General features: G+C 48.2%; 1 protein-coding gene across 1 annotated transcript; it reads right to left on the reverse strand.

The window, feature by feature from the left end:
- Window positions 1-3,896: 3,896 nt before the first annotated feature.
- LOC136002941 (ral guanine nucleotide dissociation stimulator-like 1) lies at window positions 3,897-20,175 on the reverse strand. Its single transcript, XM_065658177.1, has 21 exons — window positions 20,106-20,175; window positions 17,344-17,447; window positions 16,772-17,290; window positions 15,620-16,052; window positions 15,507-15,529; window positions 14,821-14,931; window positions 13,487-13,695; window positions 12,156-12,233; window positions 11,532-11,716; window positions 10,526-10,650; window positions 9,674-9,887; window positions 9,156-9,261; window positions 8,690-8,822; window positions 8,109-8,225; window positions 7,771-7,803; window positions 6,395-6,516; window positions 6,054-6,143; window positions 5,465-5,603; window positions 4,794-4,985; window positions 4,196-4,307; window positions 3,897-4,015 (listed from the first exon to the last, which is right to left on the reverse strand). The coding sequence occupies exons 1-21, from the start codon at window positions 20,173-20,175 to the stop codon at window positions 3,897-3,899; spliced, it is 3,234 nt and encodes a 1,077-aa protein (XP_065514249.1).
- Window positions 20,176-25,718: the final 5,543 nt, after the last annotated feature.

The raw sequence follows: 25,718 nt of genomic DNA on the forward strand, positions 1-25,718 counted from the left end.
CAAACTCCTCCATTGCCCTGCCTTCCTCTGGGGCCTCAAGGGTACGGGGCTCCTCAGGACAGCCTCCGGCAGAGTAGACAGAGACAAAGAAGGCATTCAGTAATTCTGCCTTCTCTGTATCTTCTGTCACCAGGGCACCCACCCCGTTCATCAGTGGGCCTACATTGCCTCTGGTGTTAGTTTTATCTGCCATGTATTTGAAGAAGCTCTTCCTGTTGTCCTTGACCCCTCTCGCCAGGTTTAACTCTAAGGAGGCCTTAGCTTTCCTAGTTGCCTCCCTACATCCTCTGACAACAGCCTTATATTCTTCCCAAATTTCCTTATTAAATATCTGAATCTTTTACAATTGCATTCTGCATTTAGTAGAAAACTTGTTATCAAGGAACATACTCTACATTCTAGGTTTTGACCAGAAATCATTCATATTAATGATATTTTAAGAAATTATTACCACCAAAGAAGAGACCTTAGACGATTGGGTTGCCAGAAATATGAAATATCTATTACAATATTAATAATTGCAAAGAAGTGAGGTTGATCTGAAAGATCTCTGAGTAGGTACTGCACAATGTTTGTGAAGATCTTAATTTTTCAATATATCTGCTCAGATGAAAAATAAAGCTAAAATGAGGAAAGAATACTAAAAGCTAGGAATGTTTTTTAGGGAATGTAGGATCTCAATTTTCTATATGTAGTTGCCGCACATTTGAAACGCACTATGCCTAACACTAATATAGTAACTATTTTAAATCGTTATTGGCAAGAGGGAATCATGTTTGGCCTTTCACTAAAACACAAAGACCAAGAACATTGAAAACCAGGCTTTCTTGTGAACATCTTTATTCACAGTCGCGACACAAGACACGGCACTGAGCTGCGCTCGCACACGCACACGCAGCAACCAGGTCAGGTGCAAACGAGGCCGGTGGCTCAGACACATGAGCTGCAAGGCACAGCGCTCCGGAAGGACATCAACTGACATGCCGTGGGCACGTAGGATGTGCATGAGGATGTGGGGAAAAAATAAAGAGAACAGATAATAATGCCCAATATCTGCAATGGGAACACCAGCCTCTGGCCTGTGAACTAGCGAAGTCCTTACAATGCACATCTGCCCTGGTCGGGTTGCCATCATCATAATGAGCACCCTGAAAAGAAAGACAAGGAATGAAGAGATTTATTTGGAACAACTGCCAATGACTCCTTTAACCTGCAGATCCACTAGGATAGAGAACTTCTAGGCAGATAACTCTAAATGCATTTTCCATGAGAACAGGCTCACATCATGATGTTTTTAATGTCTTCTCTTAGGAAGTCATCTCCATTTAAAATATCGAAGGTAGCCTTAGCAAGCAAAAGCAAAGTTAAACTTTGGTTCATACCCCCGTGGAATACTTGTACCCCATGATAAAATAAAGCCATTCTATAATAGTACCGAGAGGACAATATCCACATTATTACTAATTGTGCTACATTCCTCAAATTCTGGAACAGTGCTTTACTCTTCCCAGTAAGAAGCAATATTAAACCAACCAACCAACCAAACCACTATTCAAGTAATTACTTAAACCCTCTCCTATCAAACAGGCCCCAGAAAACATTCTGCCGACACAACTCGAACATCCGGGAAGGAGAAGAACATCCACAGACGTTGAATGACGCTGCGCTGAACTACAAGGACGCTACGCTGAGCTACGGTGTGACAGGGGTGACGGAGCCGCGGAGCCAGGAGCAGGTTTCCCCAGGGCCAGCAGGAACTTCAGCTGCTCACACAAAGGTCACAGGCAGGGTTGGTGCAGATCATCGTTTCTAAGGCCGTCACCAGAACCTGACAACTCTGCCTGTGCTTTGGACACAGGAGAAGTGCTGATGGACCCTCAGCATTCAATGTGAAACTCCTGGTGCACAAACAGATCGTATTTATCTGAGGGAAATGGATTCAGGTTGTGTTGGTGTGTTAGCAAGAAGCAGCTTAAATTCAGGGTCATCTTTGTTCCGCCTTTGCTGCTGTAACACGAGAGGCCCTTTGGTGACAAAGGCCGCGGCTCAGGGACTCCGGCTGTGACTGGTGCAGGTTCCGGACTCTCCCCCCGTGTTCACTGGGATGTGAACCCCAAACGTGTCTTTGTGTGCAGCGCGTTGAAACAACCCAACCGGGTCCCGGTTGTGAGGCCAGGAGCAAAACATGCCGTGATGGAGACAATGGGGAAGAGATGGGAACTCTCAAACCATTTCCTCGGTGTGAACTTGGGGCAGAATCCCGGAGAGAAACAGCAGCTGCCTCCCAGCAGCTTCAGGAATTAAACCCAAGTGCCCCAGCGGTGGGAGCTGAAGAGGTCGAGGACGGTGCAAATGGACCCGGGATGGAGAGAGTGACAGGAGAGAAGGGAAGGGGCTGAGGGGAATAAACCCACAGCTGCAGGAGGGGGGAAATCTAAGAGGAAGAGAGGTGAACGCCAGACACAAGGGAGTGGGAAATCTGACATACGTATTATAGAAACAGGAGATGTTACATCAAGATCCAATACTGAAATGTATTAACTCCAGACACAAATTAGTGGTAGAAGGTTTATCTCTTCATTATAGAAACATTAAATATGATACAAAGCTCAAACATTACACAAAGATAAAATATTAAAATAGACTAACTCCAGGCAAGAATTGGTGGAAAAAAGTTTGCATATTTATTATATAAATATTAAATAAAGATGAAATAAAATACAAAAAAATCAAACATTAAAATATATTAACTCCAGACAAAAACTAGTGGAAAAACTTTACATATTTATTATAGAAACATTAAATATAATGTAAAGAGTAAATATCACATAAAGGTCAAATAGTATATAGAGATCAAACATTAAAATATATTAAACTCCAGGCAAAAATTAGTGGTAAAAAGTTAATCTATTTATTATAGAAACATGAACTATTGTATAAAGATGAAATATCATATTAAGATCAAATAGTATATAGAGATCAAACATTAAAATACATCAAACTCCAGATAAAAATTAGTGGTAAAAAGTTAATCTATGTATTATAGAAACATTAAATATTGTATAAAGATTAAATATCATACAAAGCTGAAACATTAAAATATATTAACTCCAGAAAAAATTAGTGGAAAAAAGTTTATATATTTATTATATATATAAAATATAAAGCTCAAGCATTATATAGAGATCAAACAAAATATATTAACTCCAGACAGAAACTGGTGAAAAAGGAGTTTATATACTTATTATATAAATATCTATTAAATAGTATACAATGATATTATACATGAGCTAGAGATCAAATATTAAAATACATTAACTCCCGACTAATACAGGTGGAAAATGTTTATGTACTTATTATATAAATATGAAATATTATCCAAAGCTCAAATATTATATAAAGATCAACTATTAAAATATATTAACGCCAGACAAAAATTCATGGGGAAAGTCTAGGTACTTATTTAATAAATATTAAATATTATATAAAACTCAAATATTATATAAAGATTAAATACAAAGTTCAAACATTTAAATACATTAACTCCAGACTAAAATTTGTGTGAAAAAGTTTACATACGTCTATATAAATATTATACAAAGCTCAAACATTGTATAAAGAACAAATATTGAAATATATTAACTCGAGACAAAAAAGTTTACATACTATATTATACTATACTATATTATATTATACTAGACTCTATTATACTAGACTATATTATATTATATTACTCAAATATTATATATAGATCAAGTATTAAAATATATTAAATCCTGACAAAAACTGGTGGGAAAAAATTTACATACTTAAAATACTTATAAATAGTAAATACTTAAAAATACTTATAAATAGTAAATAATATACAAGGTCAAATACGATACAAAGATGAACCATCAACATATATTAACGGCAGGCTCCTCCTTTGCTGCAGCTTTCCTCCTCAGGATGAAATGGAAGTTGGCCTGGGTGTTCATGGCGTAGAACACGTTCGCCTTGGGTGGGATCACCAGCTCTGCAAGAGAGGGAGCGGAGCAAGCGTTAATTTGCGCACCACTTAGCGTTAGGGGTTTATTCTCACCGGCAGCTGCGACAACGTGTCGATGGCGTTTCTGACGTCGCTTCACATTTCACTCTTTCCTTCCAGATGCCGCAGAACTTTTCCAGCAGCAGCAGCAGAGCTCTGCTTCCCCACCTTTGGCCTCGGAGATGATCTGTACCAGCTCGTAATCAGCTGAGCCAGACTCCAGGTTGTGCTTCTCCATGGCTCTCTGGATGACAGCAGGAGCCTTCTCTTGGTTCGTTAGCTGCAAAGACAGAGTTGCAATGGGAGCTTCTGCTTTATTCTCTCTTTAATGACTGAATCCTTAGCAAAGGCCTGTCTTTCTGCAGACTACTTGGTCTTGGAAAAGATTTCCAAGAACTGAAAAATTACAACGGGTCAGTAACTGCGTAGCAGATTCAGCCAGATACTAAACCACGCTCTTTGCGACACGTGGTGGTTGATTTAGTTCAAGACGACAGACACTGTTCTAGAAATGCAGCAGTAAATCACAGCCTCTGCTCTCCTGAGCAACCACTTGGAGAGGTGAGACCTTGTTCTCAGCAGCCATCAACTCCACAGCAACCGCTGCCCCAGCTGTTGTTTGCAGACATCCATTGATCTCCTGTGCTAAACACTTTCTGAGGTTTGATCAGTGAACAGGTGTTTCCAAAACTAAAAGCACCATTTAAGTCACCTGGGGTGACAACATCACCCACGGTAACAGCATTTTGCTGTTCCCACCACTCACCAGAATGCTCTTGTAGATGTTGCCACTTCTGTCATCTTCCAGGCTGGTCCGGATGATGCAGCTGTCTCCCTTCTGCTGGTTGTAAACTGGCTGCACTGGAGGCACTTCTTTTGATGTGGTGGTTGTCATGGAGTCGGGGCACTTCTTGGAGCACTTGGCATGAGATGGTAGCAAGGGAGGGGACGAGATCAATTGAAATCACACTAACAACTGCTCCAGCTCAACAGTTTAAACCAGTGATGGATGCCAGAGTCCAGCACCTCATGCTTCGTTTGGTTTAAGAACGTTTAGTACAATTTCAAAGATCCATCAGCTAAATATGACACTCTTCAGCAAAACAGCCTTAACAAGGGCTTCAGCAACCCCGTTAAGGCAGTTTAGGTCAAAAGAGCAGAGTCTGTAGGACCAAGCTCCCTGGGAACGGAACCCAGCCCAGGCAAGGCTTCCTCTGGGCAGCTCCTGGCAGGTCAAACCCACAGGGCTGCTGAGCTCTGACCTCACCTGCTTCTCACTTGCTCAGCTGCTCTGCCTGCCCCACAATTAGGCTGGGCTTATGCACATGAGCTTTCTCCCCAAAAAAGCCTTTCCCAGAGCTCAGGTCCCTCCATTCCACTGCGAGCAACGCAGCCTCGCACAGGCTGTGTGTGCTGAAAACAGGGCCCAGGCCCTACCTTGTGCTGAGGCTCCTCTGCAGTGGCGCTGGCAGTGCCGATTGTGACGCTGCTGTCCCCAGAGCTCCCACCCGGAGCGGGTTTGGGCTGCGCTGTGACGGGTGTGCTGTGGGCGCTCAGCCCCAAGCCCAGGAACGGCCTAGGAGAGAAAAGAAAGCGCAACGGCCGGTGAGGGAAAGCACAACAGAGCTGGGCTGAGCAAAGCTGTCACTTGCTTCAAAAACCTGACGGAGTGTTGTGTTTTCCTGTCTGCAGTGGCCTATTCTTTGCGTGTGTATATCAAATTAGACTCTATCCTTATTTACTCTCTTTTGCTACCACAAATTTGAATCGCATTTATAATCCAGCACTAAAATTGTTCCTTTGTCTGACACCTTAAGGTTACTTCTAGTGTCTTTAGTCGATAATCCTCACGGCTACTTGCACCACTAGAAAGGGACAACGTCAGACAGAAATACGTATTTCTAGCTGGTGGTGTCTCCTTACAGTACTGCAGTGCTCTGGGTCCCCAGCCAGGTTTGTCAGCTGGTGTTTGATTTATTGCGGTTCATAGTCAGCCACCAAACCCCCCTCTCCCCGTTGTACTCACAGGCTGAATCTCTTCCCCACGCTCTTCTGAGTTGTGGCCGATGTGACGCTCTTCTCAGCAGCTGCTTCAATTTCACGGGAAAGGCGGAAACTGCAGAACAGGCAATACTATTAGTTATATATCTCCAAGTGGCAGTATCTAAGAAATCGGAGAAACCCTGGGTTATTCCCACTTCACAGAGGGTTGCATCCCCACAAGGAGGGACGCAGCTCTGCCCGTGTGTATTTCCACTCTCCGGGAGCAGCAGCGTGCGGCAGCTCCTGGCAGCGCAGAGCTCAAGGCTGAGAGAACCTGCCTGCGGGGGAAGAAAAGCTGCTTCGCCAGCTGGGCTGAGACCCTACCTCTCCTCATCACTTAAATGCTGCTGCCTCCTAAACCACTGCAGGAATTTTTCATCTGGTGGCATGCAATAGCTGTTACACGCAGACTGCAAGAGCTTAATTTGGGTGATTACTTCAAATTCCTAAGAAAACAAATCATAAGATAGGAATTCTAATTAGAAGAATAAAGCCAGACTCATTCAGATACTAAACACACACAGCAACAGAGCCAGGACAAACTGAGTTTGATCCCAAGTTCAGTTTCAGTTGAAGAAGTGACTCTTTCAAGAACCAGTTTCTCAAACAATGCAATTCTGCAGCTCACCCTTCCCGCTCACCCTGCGTGGCCAGAGCAGCGCCGAGAGAGGAATCACGCCTGTACGGAGGTGGTTCTCAGGCACTGAGCAAGGGAAAGAACTAGAGGTGCCTGTGACGAAAGCAGAGCCTGATCCTCCCCGGCTCTGCACGTCGTGCACTCACACTTGCACCAGAGGAACACAAAACGCTGTCCCCAACGTGTGACTGGAACGTGCTGCTCTTCCCCAACTCCGCTTGCACACACGCTTGGCCAAAATAATTCTTATAACCCCTCATGTTGGAGCAGGTTCTAGACTCAGAGCTGAGCACTCAGCGTGGCTCAGCTTTGCCGCTGCTTTGTGTGAAGCTGGACCCATGAGCACGGAGCAGCTCGTGTATCTCATGAGTACCCTGGCCCGTGCGGTTCTGCACACACGGCAAGTCCGAGCGGTGGTTTGTGGAGCCGGGAGCAGCTGAGGGAAGGAAACGGCTCCATCACAGCCAAACCACGTCTGCTTTCAGAGCCCAGAGCCAATATCTGGCACGACTTCCCTCGCACAGAGGAAACCCCGGCGCCTTTGCTGCTACTGATCTCTGACCAACGAGGCTCAGGCTGGAAGGAAACGCTGAGCCTTGGTTTCTCAGGCCCAGGTACCTGGGTCACTCTCTGCACCTTTTACCCACCAGGATTTACTGCAGCACAAGGAAGATGGTTACAAACTGTATCTCGTGGCAAGCAAAGGTCTCACGCCAGCAGGTCTGATTCACTCCCAGCACACAGAACACCCACGTGTAATGTGTTCCCGTGAACACCAAACGGGGGGAATGTGCGCGCCCCAGACGTAAATCCCGTGGCAGCGAGTGCCCTGCAGCTCCTCCTCCCCTGCTGCCCGCATCGAAAAGGAATTTCTCTTCCCGTGCCGCCCCTCGCAGCCCGGCAGAGGTTCACAGCGGGCCAGGGATCGTTCCTTCCTCACAAACTGCATTAACATTAGCGGCTGTCGGATACGCCTGAGCAAAGACAACAGGCTCGCCAAGAGAACGCTCTAGCAGAGAGCATCAGGAACTAAAGATCACGGAATAGTCAACGTTCCACTTACCCTTTGCCTCTTCTCAAAATTGATCAGCCCGCCCTGTTGGAAGGAAAGAGAAGGGATCAGAGGAGAAGAGCACAGGCTCGGTTGGATTTCATCACAAACAGGATGAAGTAGCGACACCAAGGAAGGGAAAGGCCAGACCTGCCCTGTGCAAAGGCTTCTACAAATACCTGTTTCCAGCTCTAGGAGAAACCCCAGCACTTGTGTACCTGAGTCTATTTTTTAAATAGATTCCTCCATGTTGAAGAACTGCACTAGAACCCAGTGGAAGACAGAGGAGCAGACACATGGCCGGGAAGGGAGGGAGGATGTTTAGGATTCCAAAAATTGCCCCAAATTACCTCGAGATAGTCCTGAAGGGCTGTGTCCAGCATCACCAGATCTGTGAGGAAGGTACCAAGGTAAGGTACCGTGCCTTGCGTGACTCCCTGCAAACCATCAGAGCAATGCTGGATTAACTGACCCAGAAATAATAATAATAATAATAATAATAATAATAATAATAATAATAATAATAATAATAATAATTATTATTATTATTATTATTATTATTATTATTATTATTATTATTATTATTATTAGCAGAAGAAGAAGAAGAAGAAATATTAGAATAATAATAAGAAGAAGAATTATTAGAATGCTAGAATACTCCTGTGTAAGCAAACAAAATACAACTCGTCTGCTTCAGCAAACAGTGCTCTTGTAAATGATGCTTTCTTTCATGACACCATCCTTAGTATCTTAGCCAGCGGTTCATGTCTGTACAGAGCGGTAGAAAGCCAACGTGCTCATTCGTAACTCATCTGCGTCAAACTGCGCTGTGCGGCACCTCTCGCCCCAGCAGAAAAGCCCGGGATTTACAGACCTGTCTTCCCCAAAGCACCGCACACGGGAGTTCCGTTGGTTAGGAAAAGGGCCGAGCTCGGCTTTGATTGCGATCACAAGCCTTGCAACTCAAACTCATCCCCACCTTCATCAGCACCTCCCTGCTTGTCGAAAAGTTGTCGCAGTCAGAGAAGATGTCGGACAGCTCTTCAAACATCAGCATTATGTCCCTGTACAGGAAAAGATTAAATCATTCCAGTTATCTGTAAGCACTCTAAATCAGATCGGGTTCCTATTTTTTTCTCATGAATCGTTAACAGTTGGGCACATCAAAGATAACGGCACCAAAACACATCCAGTGACACGCTGCACATCTACCAGGAACCTTCCTGGGATCTTCTGGTGCTCCCAGGCCCTGTTTGACACAAAGAAATGCCGCAGGGACGCTGACCCTGCTGAGGGTTCTCAATCACAGCGCAGGTAGGAGATTCTTGTAAGAAGGCGGATAAACGGGTACAAAGAAAGAGCACGGAGCTTTTTGCCTTTGTCTGGGGCAGCCTTACTTTGGAACACAGGCCCAGGTCTTCTTCAGGCGATAGATGGAGGTGGACTGCAGTGCTGAAACGATGGCCTTGGAGGAGGAGAAGTTGTTGAGGATCCTGCATTCCTCTGAAAGGAGCGGTTAGAAACCCAGGAGCATTAAACGTCAGCATCACCAACAGGTCAGTGCTCTTCTGTCTGCCCCATGTCCTGCTTGCTGCACATTCTCCCTGCTAAGCGGGCAGCTCTACAAATATTGAGCATCGGAAATATCACTGCCCCCTCCGGCCACCGAACACTTGATGGGCTTTGGCATTTACACCTTGTCTTCCTCACTTTCATCTCTTTGTGCTGATGCTGCCCAAAGAGAGGAAGAGCAACACTGCGTGTGCTGTGACAGGGACAGTCGGCCAAAACCAGAAAGAACGAGAGCTCAGCTGCTCCCTGGCCTGGGCCCAACACGTACAACCCCCCTCTCCCCTCCCAGCCCCACGGCACCCGCACAAGGAACATTAAACAGTCGCCAATAAATGCATTACACGTGCGATGCGAATCCACTTCTCCAAGATCTTGGCTCTTTGCTGTGTTTTCAGGTCTTTGCTCCTCAGAACAGTGCTGAGCACGCAGTTGGCGACGGCGTTGAACTGCGAGATGGTGGCTCTGATGCTCCGGGCCAGGTGCTTGTTCTCTGTCTTCTCCCTTCGGGACCAGATGCAGCCCAGACAGTGCTGGGGCACAACTTTCTTGAAGAGTGTCTAGACGGAAACAGAGGTGCCCAAGTCAGCCTGGATCTCTGTTGCGCACAGGAAGAAATGCACGTTTACAGTACAACTTGGACCTAAATCTAATATGGTATTAAAAGGGAAATATTTGTTTTCTCTTAGTTTAAAATACACACTTTGGCATAACCCTTTAGGCTTGATGCCCTAAAAGAACTGTCAGCTAAACAGTCCTGGCAAAATAAGAGATACCTTTGTATCACTTGCATAACCAAGGAGAAAAATTTCTATATAATGATACTTTTGAAAGAGATTGATACAAACAAACCAAATCAGAGCACTACAGTTAAAAGTACTTATACACGTCTAGGCGAGGTAGCCTAAAATATAGTAAAACCACGCTATTTCTGAGGGGTCAAATATTAAACTTTGCCAAAAAGGCTACGCAGTCTACATTCAAACTTCAAAAAGAAGACAAACACCACCTTCAGAATAACCGAAGGAAAAGCCCAACGAACAAAGCAAGTCTGGATAACACAGTAGAGCTGCATTCTGTGTCCCAGCAACAGAGCTGTTCTGGAACACTAGACTTACATTGACATAACTTAAAAAATAATTTGGAAGCCCAGTACTACTGCCCCGAGCATTTCAAGTAATAGGTATGATCTACATACCGCGTCCATGTATGTCAGCTGTTCTGCCACAAGGTCTTCTTGGAAGAAAGAGAATTCTTCTGGACTGCTGATCTCCAGTTCCTCTTCATTGTCCAGGTTATGGGGAGAAAGGCTGTGGAACCCGTCTGTCCGGCGTGGAAAACATGAGTTAGTAAATCTATACAGCAAACACTGAATCAAAGCAGATATTTCAAAAATCACTACATGCAATAGCACAACATGCAAAGGGTCCTGCCTGGTGTAACGGCCTCACCGTGCTGCCTATTTTAGTGAGAGAAGTAAGCACCAGAAGGTTAAATTGGCAAAGAGAAGGTGGAAGAAAAAGAAACAGAAAGAATTGAGCTGTTCAGGGTCTCTTCGCTGAGAAGTGCCCTAACCCATTCACTAACCATTCTTTGGAAGCAAAAAAACCCACCAACCCCCCAACAGTAATTCCTTATTAACACTGCAGAATGTTGATAATCTACTTGTCAGTATTTATACATTCTACAGCCTGAAATAAAGCTGAACTGCAAAGAGACAAGACTGCAATTATACCCCCAAAATATTGCCTCGAGAATGCTCTTATGTCCAGATTTTAAGAGAAGAGGAGGAGAAGGGAGAGAGACCAGTTGGAAAGTTAAAACATGCTTTGCTAGTAATACTCATGAGGAGAGAAAGTAATGCAAAATATACGAAACCAATCGTGGCTCCAGCAGCTGCAGGACAGGCACCCCGACGCCCTGGGCTGGACTCGGCAGTAAACCAGAGCTGGATTCAGGGCTGCAGGGCCTGTCTAAAGTGTAAGCCTGGGCCTTTCTGCACACCAGTCCTACCGTAATCCACTCCAGAGCCAACGGGGTCTGAAAAACACGCAGCCAACTTGAGAAAAATGCACGTACAAGAACTCAGCAGAAAGGAAGATTCGCTCAAAGACATTTGGTCTTGCTTAACCAAAACCAGGACGCTTGGAGAGCACAGGCTTGACACTGGGAGAACACACAGACAGCAGAGAAAGGTACTTTACCATCATTCTCCAGTTCTTCTTTCTGGAACTGCTCCAAGAGATTCTGCGCCCTCTTCTCCAGGTCAGAGCCGGGCATGTGTCTCTTCAGATAATCCAGCACCTCCATCAGACACACGTAGTCTGGCGGCTCTTGGAAATCCTCGGCGCACTGATCAAGCCAGGCTTGTAAAATCGATGCGATCGCACTGTGAGCAAATTCAGAGAGAACACGTGGGTTCTATACAGCAGGTATTGATGCAATCGCCTGGATCTGTATCTAACAGAACAACACTGAGACATTCATCCCCCACGTGAAGGCAGTCTGGACACTTCTGTGAGCACAGAATTTAATTTGTTCTTTTTATGCAAGAGATATTATTAAGATATTACTTCAGAGGAAATTAAAGGCTGCTTCTTCACTTACACCTTGGGAAACCAGCGCACTCATTAACAAAAACACTAAGATTTTCTCTGAGTCGCATTATTGGATGTGTTATGAGACAGTTGATACTCGGCCTTTACACAAGCTCCGTGAAGCAAACAGGGCTGTGAAGTGTCCAAGGAAACAACAGCTCTGCTGCCCACGTCCTCCTCCAACACCCAACCCTGCCTGGGGCTCGCTGGGCGGCGCAAAACCAAACTTACGTCCTGAGCGCTGTGGTGGATTCGGGGGAATTCTGGCTTTCAGCTTCTTCACAGCTTGAGACCTCCAGGTTTCCATATCTGAAAAATGAGAAGGGGGTTTAGAGGAACCTCTACTGAGTAAAAGAAAAATCCCAAACAGCGTAATTCATATACAATTAGCATAAACAACTACAAAGTGTTTCTAGCTCAAACTGCAAATGTGGAATCTAAGAGTCGGGCAAAGTTAAGGAGCTTGAAGAGGAAAAAAATCCTGAAGAAACAGCCAGTATCTTCCAAGCTAGTTTGTTCATTCCCAGGAAGCAGCCTGCACAGAGGAGGAATCAACCAAAACAGTTTCTCTGCTCACAGCTCCAAGACCCTTTCTGCCCATTTTCCCTCCAGCACACAAGGAGGCTGGAACACAACCGCTTTCTCCAACGCAGCTTCTGTTTCTCCAGTATTTCCCATTCCTCCCCACTCCAAGGGTGATTTCACACCAAGTTTTCCCGGTGGCACGCGCCCACTTGTGCCCAAACTACTGGCACAGCTGTCACCAGTGGGCATGGCCATGGGGCTGTGAAAACACCACCGGGAAAGAGGAAACCAGGGGCTCAATTCCAACAGCAAAGCAGAATCTCTTGCCTACCCAGGCATGGCCTGTGCCTTGCAGGCAGGATTATTCTGCTCTGCCACGGCTCACACCCTCAGCACCGCCCAAGGCTTTAAAACAGGAACTAGAGTTTCAACAATCTTATGACACGGCTTCATGTTGGACAATTCACCGGGGCTGGGGAAGCTGAGGCAGAGATGAAGGGTTTGCACATATCCCCGTGCACTGCAAAGCAAACCCAGACTAAATCAGGCAAACCCGTGGTCCCTCTGACAGCAGCGGCGCAGCCACAGCCACAGGGAGCTCAGCTGGGGACACTGAGCCTGGAGAGACCTGCGGGGAGAGCCCTGGCATCAGCTGGAACAGCTCCTTGCAAACCACACCTTGCACCTCCTTAAATACGGGGTAGGAGGACGTCAGGATACATCTGAGCGTGCACATTTCAATGGAAAAGCTGTATTGATTTTCTGGTGTCGGTCCCAGTTTGGTTCCTCAGCAGTCAGACCCCGCACACTTTCCCCACCTGGCGCCTGAGCTTTCATGAGAGTTGGGATGTGGGCAGTGTGCATTTACACATTTATGTGTGTTTATGCTGAAATCCTGAATTTTGCACGGTTCTTGACCTCTGTCCATCAGGTTATTAAGTCCATGTCCACTAAAAGTAGTAGAAGAAATTCTTGCCAACATCCCCTGTCATGTGTAATCAATGATGGCTCCGTTTCCATTCTGTCCCGGTTCTTACCTGTCCAGGAGCAGTTCCAGGACTGTGCTGGTGGAAGCAAAGGCCCTGTATGTGGAGAGGAAGATGTTGATGTATGTAAAATCATTCTCCTCAAAGGCCATCAGAAGGGTCTCCACAAGCATTTCCAAAGTGCCAGCTTTCAGGGTCCTGCTTTTGCACATCTCGGCCTGGCTGACAGCGTGTTCTGCAGGTAACTGGTCCCCTTCAGCCTACAAAGTGGAAACAAAAACAAAGCACAAAGCTCAAACAGAAGCCAGATCCCTGACAGCTTGCACAGCGAAACACAGATTCAGTTCCGTCTTTTCACAGGAATAGTCCATCTCTAGTTACTAAACAATTTTGTCAGTTTTGGCTCTCCAAATACCAAATGCTTTTCACCTGAAAAGCCTCCACATCCCTCTACAAATGCAGCATCACTTAGAGCTCTTCCCTTGAGAACATGACCAAGACCTGGCAAACTCCTTCTACGTACAAGGAACAACACCCCCGAAACGGGAAAAAATTCTACTTTTCTAAAGTATCTTTATGGGACACAGACATGCTCAAAATGCTCCCCACCTCTTACACAAAACCAGCAGCTGGGAAATGTACAGGAGGTCAAAAATACTTTCTCATGTTTCTCCTGGTAATAACAGGAGGCAGAGGTGGGAAATCTGCTACTCAAAGTCTCTATACTACCAACCTGGACACAATGGTGCAGGCAGCAGCACCTGCCAAACTGAGTGCCTGTGCATTTCAGCTCATTGCGCTTACCCCTAAAGCCTTCGTGCTTGGAAATACCTTCGAAAAACAGTACAGAGCTGTAATTCTTGCAGAAAGGCAGACAATTAATTTCTCGGCCAGCTGAGAAAGCGATATGAAAATAAGACCCAAACCTGTATTCACTTAAGTTTTGAGGAATTTTCCAGGGACTTTTCAGAGACCTTCTTTAGTCAAAAGACCGAGACTATTTGTTTGGGAGACCTGAGACAGGTTCCTAACAGCAGAAATGAGCCACAGCCAGTCCAAAATAATTGACAAACGTTCAACTTCTCAGGCCACGAGCTAAACCCTTATTTCTGCACTAAGTACCATCTGACCCACCGCCACTACTGGTCAAATCTGTTTTACACATCAAGAAAACAAGAAGAGCCAACACAAGAAGACAGCCGTTTCAGATGATCCAGACACACAACTTCAGTGTTTTGTCGGTTTGGGTTTTTTTTTTTTAATAGTGGGAGCAGTCAGTGCTAAAAGTTAATATCATAATGATCCGTGTGGAATTCAGCTCCCTGGAGCAGGCTCCAAAGTCCATGAGCAGCCATCCAAAATGCCACCGCGCCAGCTTTACTTACCCCGAGCCATCTTGCTCCTTCATCCTCAGTCTGCTGGATCTGCACTCTTTTCAGGGTGTCACAGTCAACAGCTGCTTCTTCTACTTCTTCACCTCCATCCTCAGTTGTGCTCTGCCAGGAAAAGGGCAAAGAAAACAAGTAAGAGAGAAAGGAACATGGTCCCTGCACAAGCACCAGCTGCAGACACCAGCATGCCAAGACGAGGAGCTCAAACCGCCTCAAAAACACTCACTTAAGTTGCCACTTTTTAGCTGCCTTTAGTTACCTGGGGTAACTTTTGGACTTCTAAATGAAAGCAGAGAGGAGCTGAGTGCACAAATTACTGTACAAGCCAAGGAAAGAGGTAAGAATTGAACCTGAGAGTCCAGATCTCCTGAACCCCAGCACTAACAGCCACTGCATTAACATGCTGATACATGTTGAGGAGCAAAGAACAAGAGAATTGAAAATAGATGTAACAATTAACTTTAGAAATACATATACTGGTCCCTCTGCAAACGCATAATGTTTTGTCATCATACGTACAATCGAACAATTAAAATTTCAGGGCTTTACTAACCACCACAGCCTTAAGCACAGCAACAACTAAATTAGAAAGGATTTCTTCTGAGTGCAGTGCAACAAAATCCTGGTTTGGGGAGGCTGGGCTTTGGGTTGTTTTGAGTTGCTTTTCTGTTTGTTTTTACCTCCTTTACCTCTAAAATATCCCCTAGTCAGATAGAACTGTCTGTACACCAGTGACTTGCCTCTTGAACGCCCTGTGGAACCTCCATGTCTTCCCCAGGCTGGTTCCTCACACTGTCTTCCGGGCTTTGTGGAGTCTCCGCATCTTCTTCAGTTGGCTTGTCCTCAGTGTCCTCAATGTGCTCTGGAGTCTCTGCGTCTTCCTCTGTTATCTTGCTTGGACCAGCCTCGATGCGCTCTGGAGTCTCCTCAATATGCTCTGGAGTCTCTGCGTCTTCCTCTCTTATCTCGCTTGGACTGTCCTCAGTGTGCTCTGGAGTTTCCACATCTTCCTCTCTTATCTTGCTTGGACTCTCCTCAATGCGCTCTGGACTCTCCTCAATGCGCTCTGCTGTCTGCACACCTTCCTCCTTTGGCTTGGTCAGACTCTCCTCAAGGCTGTGCAGAGACTCCACGTCTTCCTCGCGTGTCTTCCTCCGGGGTGTCCTCCTCCTTTGTCTCCTCCAACATCTCCAGAGAGACAGGTTCCGAAAGGAGAAATTCCGAGCCTGTTAGAAAACAATGGAAAGGCAGTTCTGAATTGCAGAGAGCAACACATTTACTTTTAATGTTCTTGCAAAAGTACCAGGACAAGATCATAGGAACCCTGACCTTTAGGCACTATTACAATGCAAAAAATAGATTGTACGAGAGAATCATAGAATCAGTTTGGTTGAAGAACACCTTGAATGTCATTGAGTGCAGCCCTTAACCCACCCCTGGCATGTCCCTGAGAACCTATAATCACTGTAACACTTGACTGGAAATCACCTCAAGGCACGGGATTCTATTACATCTCAGACAAAACTTGTTCCTTGTTCAAAAGTCCTTTCTCCTTTGAAATTTGTTGTTATTGCTTTTGGTTTTAAATATATAAGCAGTTGATCACTGAAAAGACTTCAGCATTGTCTGTTGCTTACAGGCCCAGAGAACACTTCACTGGAAAGAAGAGCTTTGTCACCAGAACAGGATACTTTTTGCCCATTTCCCCCCGTCTCTAACTCATATTAACGACTATGTTAACTCTTAGGCTTAATCCGTTGATGCCGGCCTGAGAACCTGTGCTGAGAACCTGAGAACACGGCCCTGAGAACCCACAGCCCCGTCCCCCAGAACCTCCTCCGCGTCCGTTCAGCCCCTCCAGGGCTGGGGACTCCCCCGCTGCCCTGGGCAGCCTGTTCCCACGGTTAATAACCCCTGCTGGCAGCAAACGCTCCCAACGCCCAACCTGAAGCTCCCCCGGCACAGCTGGAGGCCGTTTCCTCCCGTCCCGTCCCTCGGCACTCGGGACCAGCCACCAACACCCTTCTCTCGGCACTCGGTGCTGCCGCCCCCCGGCCCCGTGGCCCCCGCAGGCCCGGGGGAGGGCGGGCGGCGGGGCCCGGCCTTGCTCATACCCGTCCGCAGCAGGGCCCGCAGCTGATCCCGCACATGGCGCTGCGTCCCGGCCGTGGCCGCAGGCAGAGCTGCTGCCGGCTCCGCCAGCCCCGCACTCCCGCTCTCTCTCTCTCGCCCCGACCGCTCGCCCCGACGGCTCCGCCGGCAACGGCCGCGGCGTCACCACGGCCACCGGACGCGGCCTCGCGGGCCGCCCGCAGCCGGCCAATCGCAGCTCGCCGCCGCTCCCTCGCGCGCCCCTTGCCCCGCCCTCAGCCCGGCCGGAGTGGAAGCCCTTGCTCAGCCGGACAGAGCGCCGGGAGCGGGCCCGACGGGCGGGACTGCAGCTGTGCGGGGAGCAGAGCTTGTTCTGCGGCAGCGTGAGGGACGGGCGCTCCCGGGAGCTGCTTCGTGCACACGCACCACACGCTTTCGTGTGACTGCTGGGCCTTGCAGGCGGGAACCGAACCCCGCTGTCTTACCAACGCCTCCTGCAAGTCGTTCCGTCGGCGCCCTCAAGCCGGTTTCTACCAGACACACGCGAGCAGTCCACAGGCTACAAGCACCACTGCAGCCGGGTTGTGGCTTCCCAGCTGAGGCAGCTCTGCTGGAACACAGGGCAGAGCCCACACTCCTCCTCCAGCAAGAAGGTGGTTCTGCAGGAAACATGGGGCATGAATAAGGTTTTCACACCAGCCGCTTCCTTAACAACACAGGGGTTTGGGCACATGTAGGTGTGTGTGCCTGTGTCTTTTATTCTCCGGGGCTCCTGCCTTCCGTGAAGAGGAACCTCACAAAGCTGTGTAATGTTCTGATTAGGAAGAAATATCAAAGAGGAGAACATAGATAATGCAAAACTACACAGTCCCAGCATAAGTGGTGTGATAGATAAACTTACTCCACACAGACAGAGTCTATGCTCAAGAGAAGTTTATTGTAGTGGAGATAAGCAAAGCAGTGCTGGGTGTGTGGGAATCTGCGTTCCACCTACACGCACACCTGACAAAGTTTTTAGTGGTCATTATATACCCCCCTTTGTTATTACAATTCTCTATTTTGGGGAATTATCCCACCTACTAATACATATTCATACTATTCATATTCATACGCATGCTCTGTCTTGGTGTTAGGGTCTTCTCTCCCCATCTGGTGGTCGTCAGGATGAAGGCTCTCATCTTCCTCAGTTTGTCCTTTATCTGAACTCGGGGGTCCTTGTAGAAAAAGATCACTGTCCTTCTGGCTTTGGCTGACGTTTCTATTATCTCCCCCATTTGGTCATCCTCTTGTCCTTCAGTCCACGATTTGTCTGTTCCTGTTCCTGTGTTTCGGTACATCTGGTTTCCTCAAAATAGACTCAGAACATCCTTATCAATAACATGAGCCATCTGCCATCTCATTTAACTAGCAACAGGAATCACTAGGTCGCTCTAACATTTACTACAAGTGGGAAAGGAAAAATGAAGTTCTTGTCATTTAGAGCAATGTTTTCACTTTGTGATTCAATAGATTCCTTATTCTACTAAAGGTTTTAAAGAATAGGCAACTGAAATCAAGAACGCGTTGTTCCCCAGCAAAGGGGGGTTCCTTCCCCAGAAATGTGAGTTGTGGTTAAACACACTGGCTCATTTTGTGGAAGTCAGTGTTTCTGCTCTCTTTTGTTCCTTTGTCTCTGGTCAGAGCAATTATGTAGCTGAGTGAAAAGATGAGGCTGCTTCCCAGTGGGACCTTGAACACCCTCCACTTCAGCAGAGGTGACCCCCCTTGTTCAAACCTTTTCTAACCTCAAACATTTTTCTCAGTGTCTTATGACTCTAAGAGAGGCAGAAACGTGCTGGAATCCACCAGATCCCTTGTAAGAACGATTGATCCAAACTGGCAGAAAACAGCAGCGATCTGAACAAAAGGCCTCGCGAGCTTTTGTAAAACAACAAAACCAAGCCAGCCTTGAATGACGTCTTTCCACAGTTCCTTGTGTAGAATTCTGTATTTATAGAGATTGATATAGAGAGGTGTACAAGCGTTCATATCTTTCTGGATAGCTGTAACTAGGCTGCTGTGTAGCCGTTACTCCTCGTAGGTTCGTAGGCTTTTTCTAACCCTGTTCACTGAGAGAAACTGCGGGCGAGTGTTTGGGTATTTGGGTTTGTTTTTTCAAAGGGAATCAAAATGGTTTCCAAAACCATTCAGCTCAGTGGAGCAGCGCTCCTCTGTAGGGTCATCTCCTTCATCACACGGCAACAGAAAACTGTCGCTGGCTTCCCCTCCACAAATCTCCAAACTTGCCAGATCTAAACGGGCCTCCCAGTCCAGAGCTGCCGTCTTGGCGTGTCTGAAATCCTGGGACGTGGCAGCAAAAGTGGAGGTTGCAAAAGGGAGGAGTTAGTCCGGGTCATGTCCTGCTTCACTCCCTGTGCTTCCATTTCTTCCTTCAGGAAAACAAAGCCTGACAGCCTGTTTGCAGGCCTGTTTAATTAGGCCCTAAAACCAAGTGTCAGGACTTCTAGGAACTTTAAATTTAAAGGGTTTGGTTACAAACTGCTTGACATTATCCTTATCAAACCAAAGCCACCTACAGAGATGTTGGTGTTGTCAACTGTGCTGTTCTCGACAGCCCCAATAGAATTATTGCACGTGACAAGATGGAAAGGCAACTTGTCTGGATATTTTTATACGTGAGGAGCAAACTTGTCTCTTTTTTTGGATGAGTTCGGCTCTGCCGCTGTTACAGGGAATTAACAATTAAAGGGTTAACGACGTAGCAAGGGCCTCGAGTTTTGTGAATTATGTTCAGAAACAGAGCCTCATTAAATGCAAAGATAAGAAGTTTTACAGCATCCAGCTGTATCCTTGAGGAGACGAAATAACGAAGATTTTCAGCAAAGGGATGATACTTTAACTGACTCAGCAGTTGGGGTCCCAGCCAATTCAGCATTCTAAGCCAAAGATGAAAAGTTCATGATCACCAGGTAGCACTGCGCAGGTGCAACAGGGAGGGGCCAAGGTCCTGGAACTCATTTTAATAAGAGCCACCTTCTTGGGGAAAGGTTATGAATATGTATAGGCATTCCTGGGGTTATCATGAATATGTAACACCTTGCTGTATTTAAAAACATCTTCTATTGTTAGAAGGCGCACACAAGATTAAAGGATTGATCCTTCATGCGCCCGACGTCTAACAAACATACCTGCTTTATAACCTTGCGAGTTGTAAAGTTTTATGACTTTATAGGTTGTAAAGTTGTTTCCGCACGTCATTTTGGCGACTGCGGCAGGACGAACTCTGCCCGGCTGCGCGGACCGTCTGAGAGAAACGGACCTCCTAGACGCGTCCCGAACCTTTTGTTTCTGAGGAGCTCCACTCCGGCTGGTCACCACGAGGGCAGACAGCGACCATTTGCATTAAGCAGATCAGGTATGTTTTTTACTGTAACATGGAGGCCCACTAACTCATAGGAGACGTCCACGTGTGGCCAGATTCCCCATATTGGTGTTTGGTTTGGTGTAAATGGGTACCTAAGGGGGTTGCTGACTTGACTCAACCAAAAGGGGGTCAGCCGCTAGTGATCTTGGGGGTAGATCGAGTAACCTTGAGACTTCTGTTGTGTCCCGGTTTCGGGAGCCAGGATGGACCCGCTAATGACTGTATGGAAGCGGGAGAAGGGTAAACAGAGTCTCCAGTCGTGGGTTCAAGTCTCACTACAGTCGTCAGGGCTTCGAGTCCCAGCGGCGATTGAAACAATCATCGGGGGTTCAAGTCCCGTGGCGATTGTAACTTTATAACATCTTAACCCATGGGAATTGAAGTTTATATTGATGTAACTGTAATTGGAATACTTATGGGGACGGTTACATGTTGTATGATTAAGAAGTTTTTGTGCCGGGTACCGTGCTTTGTGTGAATGAGTGCTCGAGACGCAGTCTGACTGCAAAGTGAGTGCGGAGTCCTGATCCGCGGTTCCGCATCCTCCGCGAGGAGACCGGCTGGAGACGGACGAAGCGAATGATAAGTGTTTGTTGAACTAATAGCTAGCTTGGTAATTATGTGTGTTATCTTTATAAGTGCCTGGGTATTCCATGTCTGTTGTAATAATCTGTAGAGTACAACCATCTGTACGACGAGCAATTTAGCTCTTAACTGTGTGCATGTAAGGTTTTTTGTGTGGTAGGCTGTGCCTCATCTCGGTGTACTAAATTTAGCTTTTTGTGTGCACACCAGGCAAGAAACCCTGTTTGGGGATAACAGTTCTAATACCCTAGATGAGACTCTAATAAAAGCCTTGCCCAGTCCAGCTTGCTGAAGGCAGCGGGGGGTCAGGTGCTGATTGGGCTCCAGCGCGCACTGACCTGTTTTGTCAGGGAGACCCAGTGGTACCTCTGCCTGGCTGAGCGGTAAGCTGTCCAAAGGTGCAATGCTAAAATCGAGATATTGTTTTGATTAATTGTAATTGTGATCTGTTTGCATGTTTGAACTTGGTATTTGGTTTGCGTGTCTGAGCTCAGTATTTTAGTTTGCATATTTATATTTGGTACCAAAAGAATTTTGTTTGGGGAGATAATTATAAAATGAGAACCGGTTCCATTACTAAAGTACCACCTTGCTCCCTCTTAAGATGCATCTTTACACATGAGAGTAAATTAGTGGAGGGAAGTGATTTGAATGTGAAATTCTGATGATGAGATGAGGGACAAATGCTACAATATGTGGATGACATTTTGATCACTACCAGAATAGAGGAGAAGTGTCTAACCTGAACCATAAGTTTATTGAACTTTTGGGGCTCCAAGGATACCGGGTATCACAGGAGAAAGCCCAAATGTGAGTGAACCATTTTCCTATTCTCTCATGAGAAGCAGGGAATAGCCTTGGGTATACTGGCACAGGACCTTGGCCCATATCGACAAGCTGTGGCCTACTTCTCCTAACAATTAGACACAACTGCAAAAGGGTGGCCTGGATGCCTGCGGGCAGTTGCTGCAGTGGTACTGAATATACAGGAGGCTCGGAGACTTACCATGGGTCAGAAAATGACTGTGCTAGTATCCCACACGGTGTCTGACAAGATGATGTAGAAATTATCGTCACTGACATTGTCAACCCAGCTTCTTTCCTCAGCTGTAACGTTGGAGAACCAGTTCATCATGACTGCCTGGAGACCATCGAAGCAACATAATCCAATCAACCAGATCTAAAAGACATTCCTATGGAAAACGCTGAAAACTGGTTTATGGACGGAAGCAGCTGTATCCTGAGCGATGAAAGGCATGCTGGTTATGCCATAACTACTAGCCGTGAAGTGATCTGGACCTTTGCCTAAAAATACTTTCACACAAAAGGCAGAAATAATTGCCCTTACTCGTGCTCCGGAACTAGCTCAAGGTAAAACTGTTAACATCTATACCAACTCCAAGTATGCTTTTGGGGTTGTGCATGCACGTGGAGCAATTTGGAAGGAAAGGAGACTTTTGAACTCTCAAGGCAAACATATCAAGCATGCGGAGGAGATACTGAAACTATTGGAAGCAGTTCAACTTCCTAAGAAGGTGGCAATCATGCATATTAAGGCACACCAGAAAGTGAGTTTAAAATTGGAGAAAGGAAATGAACTGGCAGACAGAGAGGCAAAACGAGTGGCCAAGCAAAAGGTAAAAATAGAAAGTGCCTTAGTCCCTGACGGGCAGGTCTCTTTAGAAGGTAAGCCAGAGTATACTAAAGAGGATCGGAACCTCATCGTAGATTTAGAGGGATCATATAATAAGGAAGAGTGGGTTCACACCCCACCGGGAAAAGGAGCAGAAGCACTATGCAAACATTTGATCAGGGAAATAAGAGCTAGAAATTTGTATACCACTGTAAAACAGGTGATACAACAGTGTGATCTTTGCCTCCAGACTAATCCCAAAAATATGCCCAAGCTAGAAATGAGTTGAATTGGGAAAGGGAATGGGCCTGGACAACAATGGCAAATTGATTTTTCGGAACTCCCAAGAAAAGGGGGGTACCGATATTTGTTGGTATTAACTAATACTTTTTCAGGTTGTGTCCGCACGTCACCACGGACATGCCCCTGCACCCCCGCAATCCATCGGACCCCCCCAGCCACCCCCTGCATCCCTCCTGTCCCACCTGCATTGAGAGACTGGGAGCTTCCAGAAATTCATCATTGCACTCCCCAACCCCCCCCAATTACAACCCCCCGTACTGCCCCCACTGCACCCCCATGACACCCCCCGCTGCCCCGCACTCCCTGGACCCACCCCCAGCCACCCCTTGCACCCCCCGGGGTCCCAGCTGCCCCCAGAGGTGCTTTGCTCCCAAAAACTCTTTGATCATCATTGCAGCCCCCGATACCCCCACCTATTCCACCCTATGCCCCTACTTCACCCCTATGACACCCCCAGCCACCCCCAGAACCCCCCCAGCCACCCCTTACGTCCCCCAGGTCCCACCTGCGCCCAGGGTGCTGAGCTCCCAAAAACTGTTGTTCATCATTGAACCCTCCCTGACCCCCCCAATTCACCCCCAAGACCCCCCCACCCACTGGTCCCTCCCCCAGAAGCCCCCCTCCCCACCCATCGTGCCCCCCCCAGCATTCCCTTGCGACCCCGAGGTCTCAGCTGCGCCCAGGGGTGCTGAGCTCCCAAAACCTTTTGTTCATCATTGCACCCCCCCTGACTCCCCCCACCCAGCCCCTGCACCCCCTGACCCCACATGCACCCAGCAACTGGGTGCTCCCAGAAACTCTGGTTCATCGTCGCACACCCTGGACCCCCAAATTCACTGCCCCCCTCCCCCCATTGCAGCCCTCTGAGCCCCCCCACCCCCTGCCCCTCCCATCTGCGCCCAGGGGGTGCTGATTTCCTGCAAACTGTCGTTTATGAGCCGCAGCAGCTCCAGGAACTCGCTGTCGCGATAGTCTAAATGGTTCCCGGACACGATCGAGCAGATGATGTTGGACGTGGCGCAGCTCAGCAGGTACGCGGGGTCAAACGGCTTCTCTGGGGGAAAGGGGGATCTTTTGGGGGAGGCGGTCAGCACCCAAGGGTGACACCCCCGCCCGCCCAGACCTCCCCAAACCCCCTCACCCCCCCACTCCGTAACCTGGGTGCAGCTCAGCAGGTAAAGGGGAGTCAAAGCGGGCGCGGGAGGATTTTTTGGGGATGTCAGCACCCAGGGGTGCCCCTCCACCCTGGTCCCCTCTCCCGACCTCCCCCCAGTCCCCCTGACACCTCCCCCCCGTACCCCTGGTGCAGACCAGCAGGTATGTGAGAGTCAAAGCACTTCTCTGGGGCGGCGGGGGTATTTTTGGGGGGTGTCAGCACCCAGGGGTGCGTGTCCCCCACCCTGACCCCCCCATACCCTGGGTGTCCCACAGCTCCTTCAGCAGCGCTTGCGCCTCCTGCTGGATGCGGCTCTCGATGCTTTTCCAGCCCACCCCGAAGTCGCGCAGCACGGAAAGTGAGAAGCGGCGCAGCTGCTGCCAGCGCTCCCCGTTGGCGAAAACCACCCCTGGGGGGCACGGGTGGTCAGCAGCCATGGGGGTGCAGCACCCATGGCGGGGGCAGGACCCCGGAGGGGGGACATGGTGGGGTGAGCAACCATAGGGGGTGGGAGGGGGTGGGTAGCATCCATGGGGGGTTCAGCACCCTGCGCAGGGTGGGCACATCACTGGGGTCCAACGGCTGTCAGTGTGCCACCATTGGGCTCCCACCACTTCTGGGGTCCCACTTCTGGTGTCCCCCCCGGTGTCCCCGCGCACCGTGGCCGTGGAAGGTGCTCTCCAGGGTGGGCATGCGCCCACGCCCAGCGAAGGCCTCGGCGTTGTCCACCAGCGCCTCGCGCACCACAGCGTGTCCACAGAGCACCAGCACCCACCGCGTCCCCAGCCACACCGTGAACACCGGCCCGTACTTCTCACTGAGCTGGGGACACCAGGGAACACTCATGTCACCTGCCCACCCGCCGTGTCCCCAGCCATGCCAGGAACATGGGGCTGTACGTCTGGCTGACCTGAGGGGACACCGGGTGACACCCAAAGCCCCCGCTTCCCCCACCTTGAGCAGTGCCTGCAGGAACCCCCTGTGTCCCCCCTGTGTCTCCACGTCCCCACCTATGTTCCCACCTTGAGCAGCCCCTGCAGGATCCATGTTAGGGACATCTGCAGCAGGTCCCCATATCCCCCCCATGTCCCCACCTTGAACAACTCCTGCAGGGTCCATGTTAGGGACAGCCGCAGCAGGTCCTCATGTCGCCCCCATGTCCCCCCATGTCCCCACCTTGAGCAGCCCCTCCAAGGTCCTGGTTGGGAATAGCTGCAGCAGGTTCCCCAGCAGTGGCAGCACGGGGGGACCAGCGGGTCCACCCCAACCTGTACTGGTGCCTGGAGTTATTCCTCCCCAGGTGCAGGACCCTGCACTTGCCCTTGTTGAACCACTCAGTCATTTGTCCCAGCCAGCACAGGTTCATGAGGGGAAAGACCTGCTTAACAAACTTAATTTCATTCCAGGAGAAGGTTACCCACCTAGTTGACCAAGGGAAGCCTGTTGATGCGATCTGTTTGGATTTCAGTAAAGCCTTTGATAGCGTGTCTCACAGGATCCTCCTGGACAAGATGTCCAGCGCACAGCTGGGTAAACACACAGTGCAGTGGGTGAGCAATTGGCTGATGGGCTGGGCTCAAAGGGTTCCAGAAAACGGGGTCATGTCGGGCTGGCAACCAGTCAGTAGCGGGTTCCGCAGGGATCCATCTTAGGGCCAGCACTCAGTGCCTTTCCCACTCATGCCAAGGATCTCCCAGCTC

This window comes from Caloenas nicobarica, unplaced genomic scaffold (genome assembly GCF_036013445.1).
Source record: "Caloenas nicobarica isolate bCalNic1 unplaced genomic scaffold, bCalNic1.hap1 Scaffold_83, whole genome shotgun sequence".
Classification (NCBI taxonomy): domain Eukaryota; kingdom Metazoa; phylum Chordata; class Aves; order Columbiformes; family Columbidae; genus Caloenas; species Caloenas nicobarica.

Excerpts from the sequence above, each read along its gene's own strand:
- LOC136002941 (XM_065658177.1), bottom strand. The coding sequence starts at position 20,175 with ATGACGTGCGGAAACAACTTTACAACCTATAAAGTCATAAAACTTTAC. Across the intron at positions 16,053-16,771 it reads CTGTGCCGGGGGAGCTTCAG|GCTCGGAATTTCTCCTTTCG; the intron begins GTTGGGCGTTGG and ends GTTTTCTAACAG. Across the intron at positions 5,604-6,053 it reads GTGGGGAAGAGATTCAGCCT|GCCGTTCCTGGGCTTGGGGC; the intron begins GTGAGTACAACG and ends TTTCTCTCCTAG.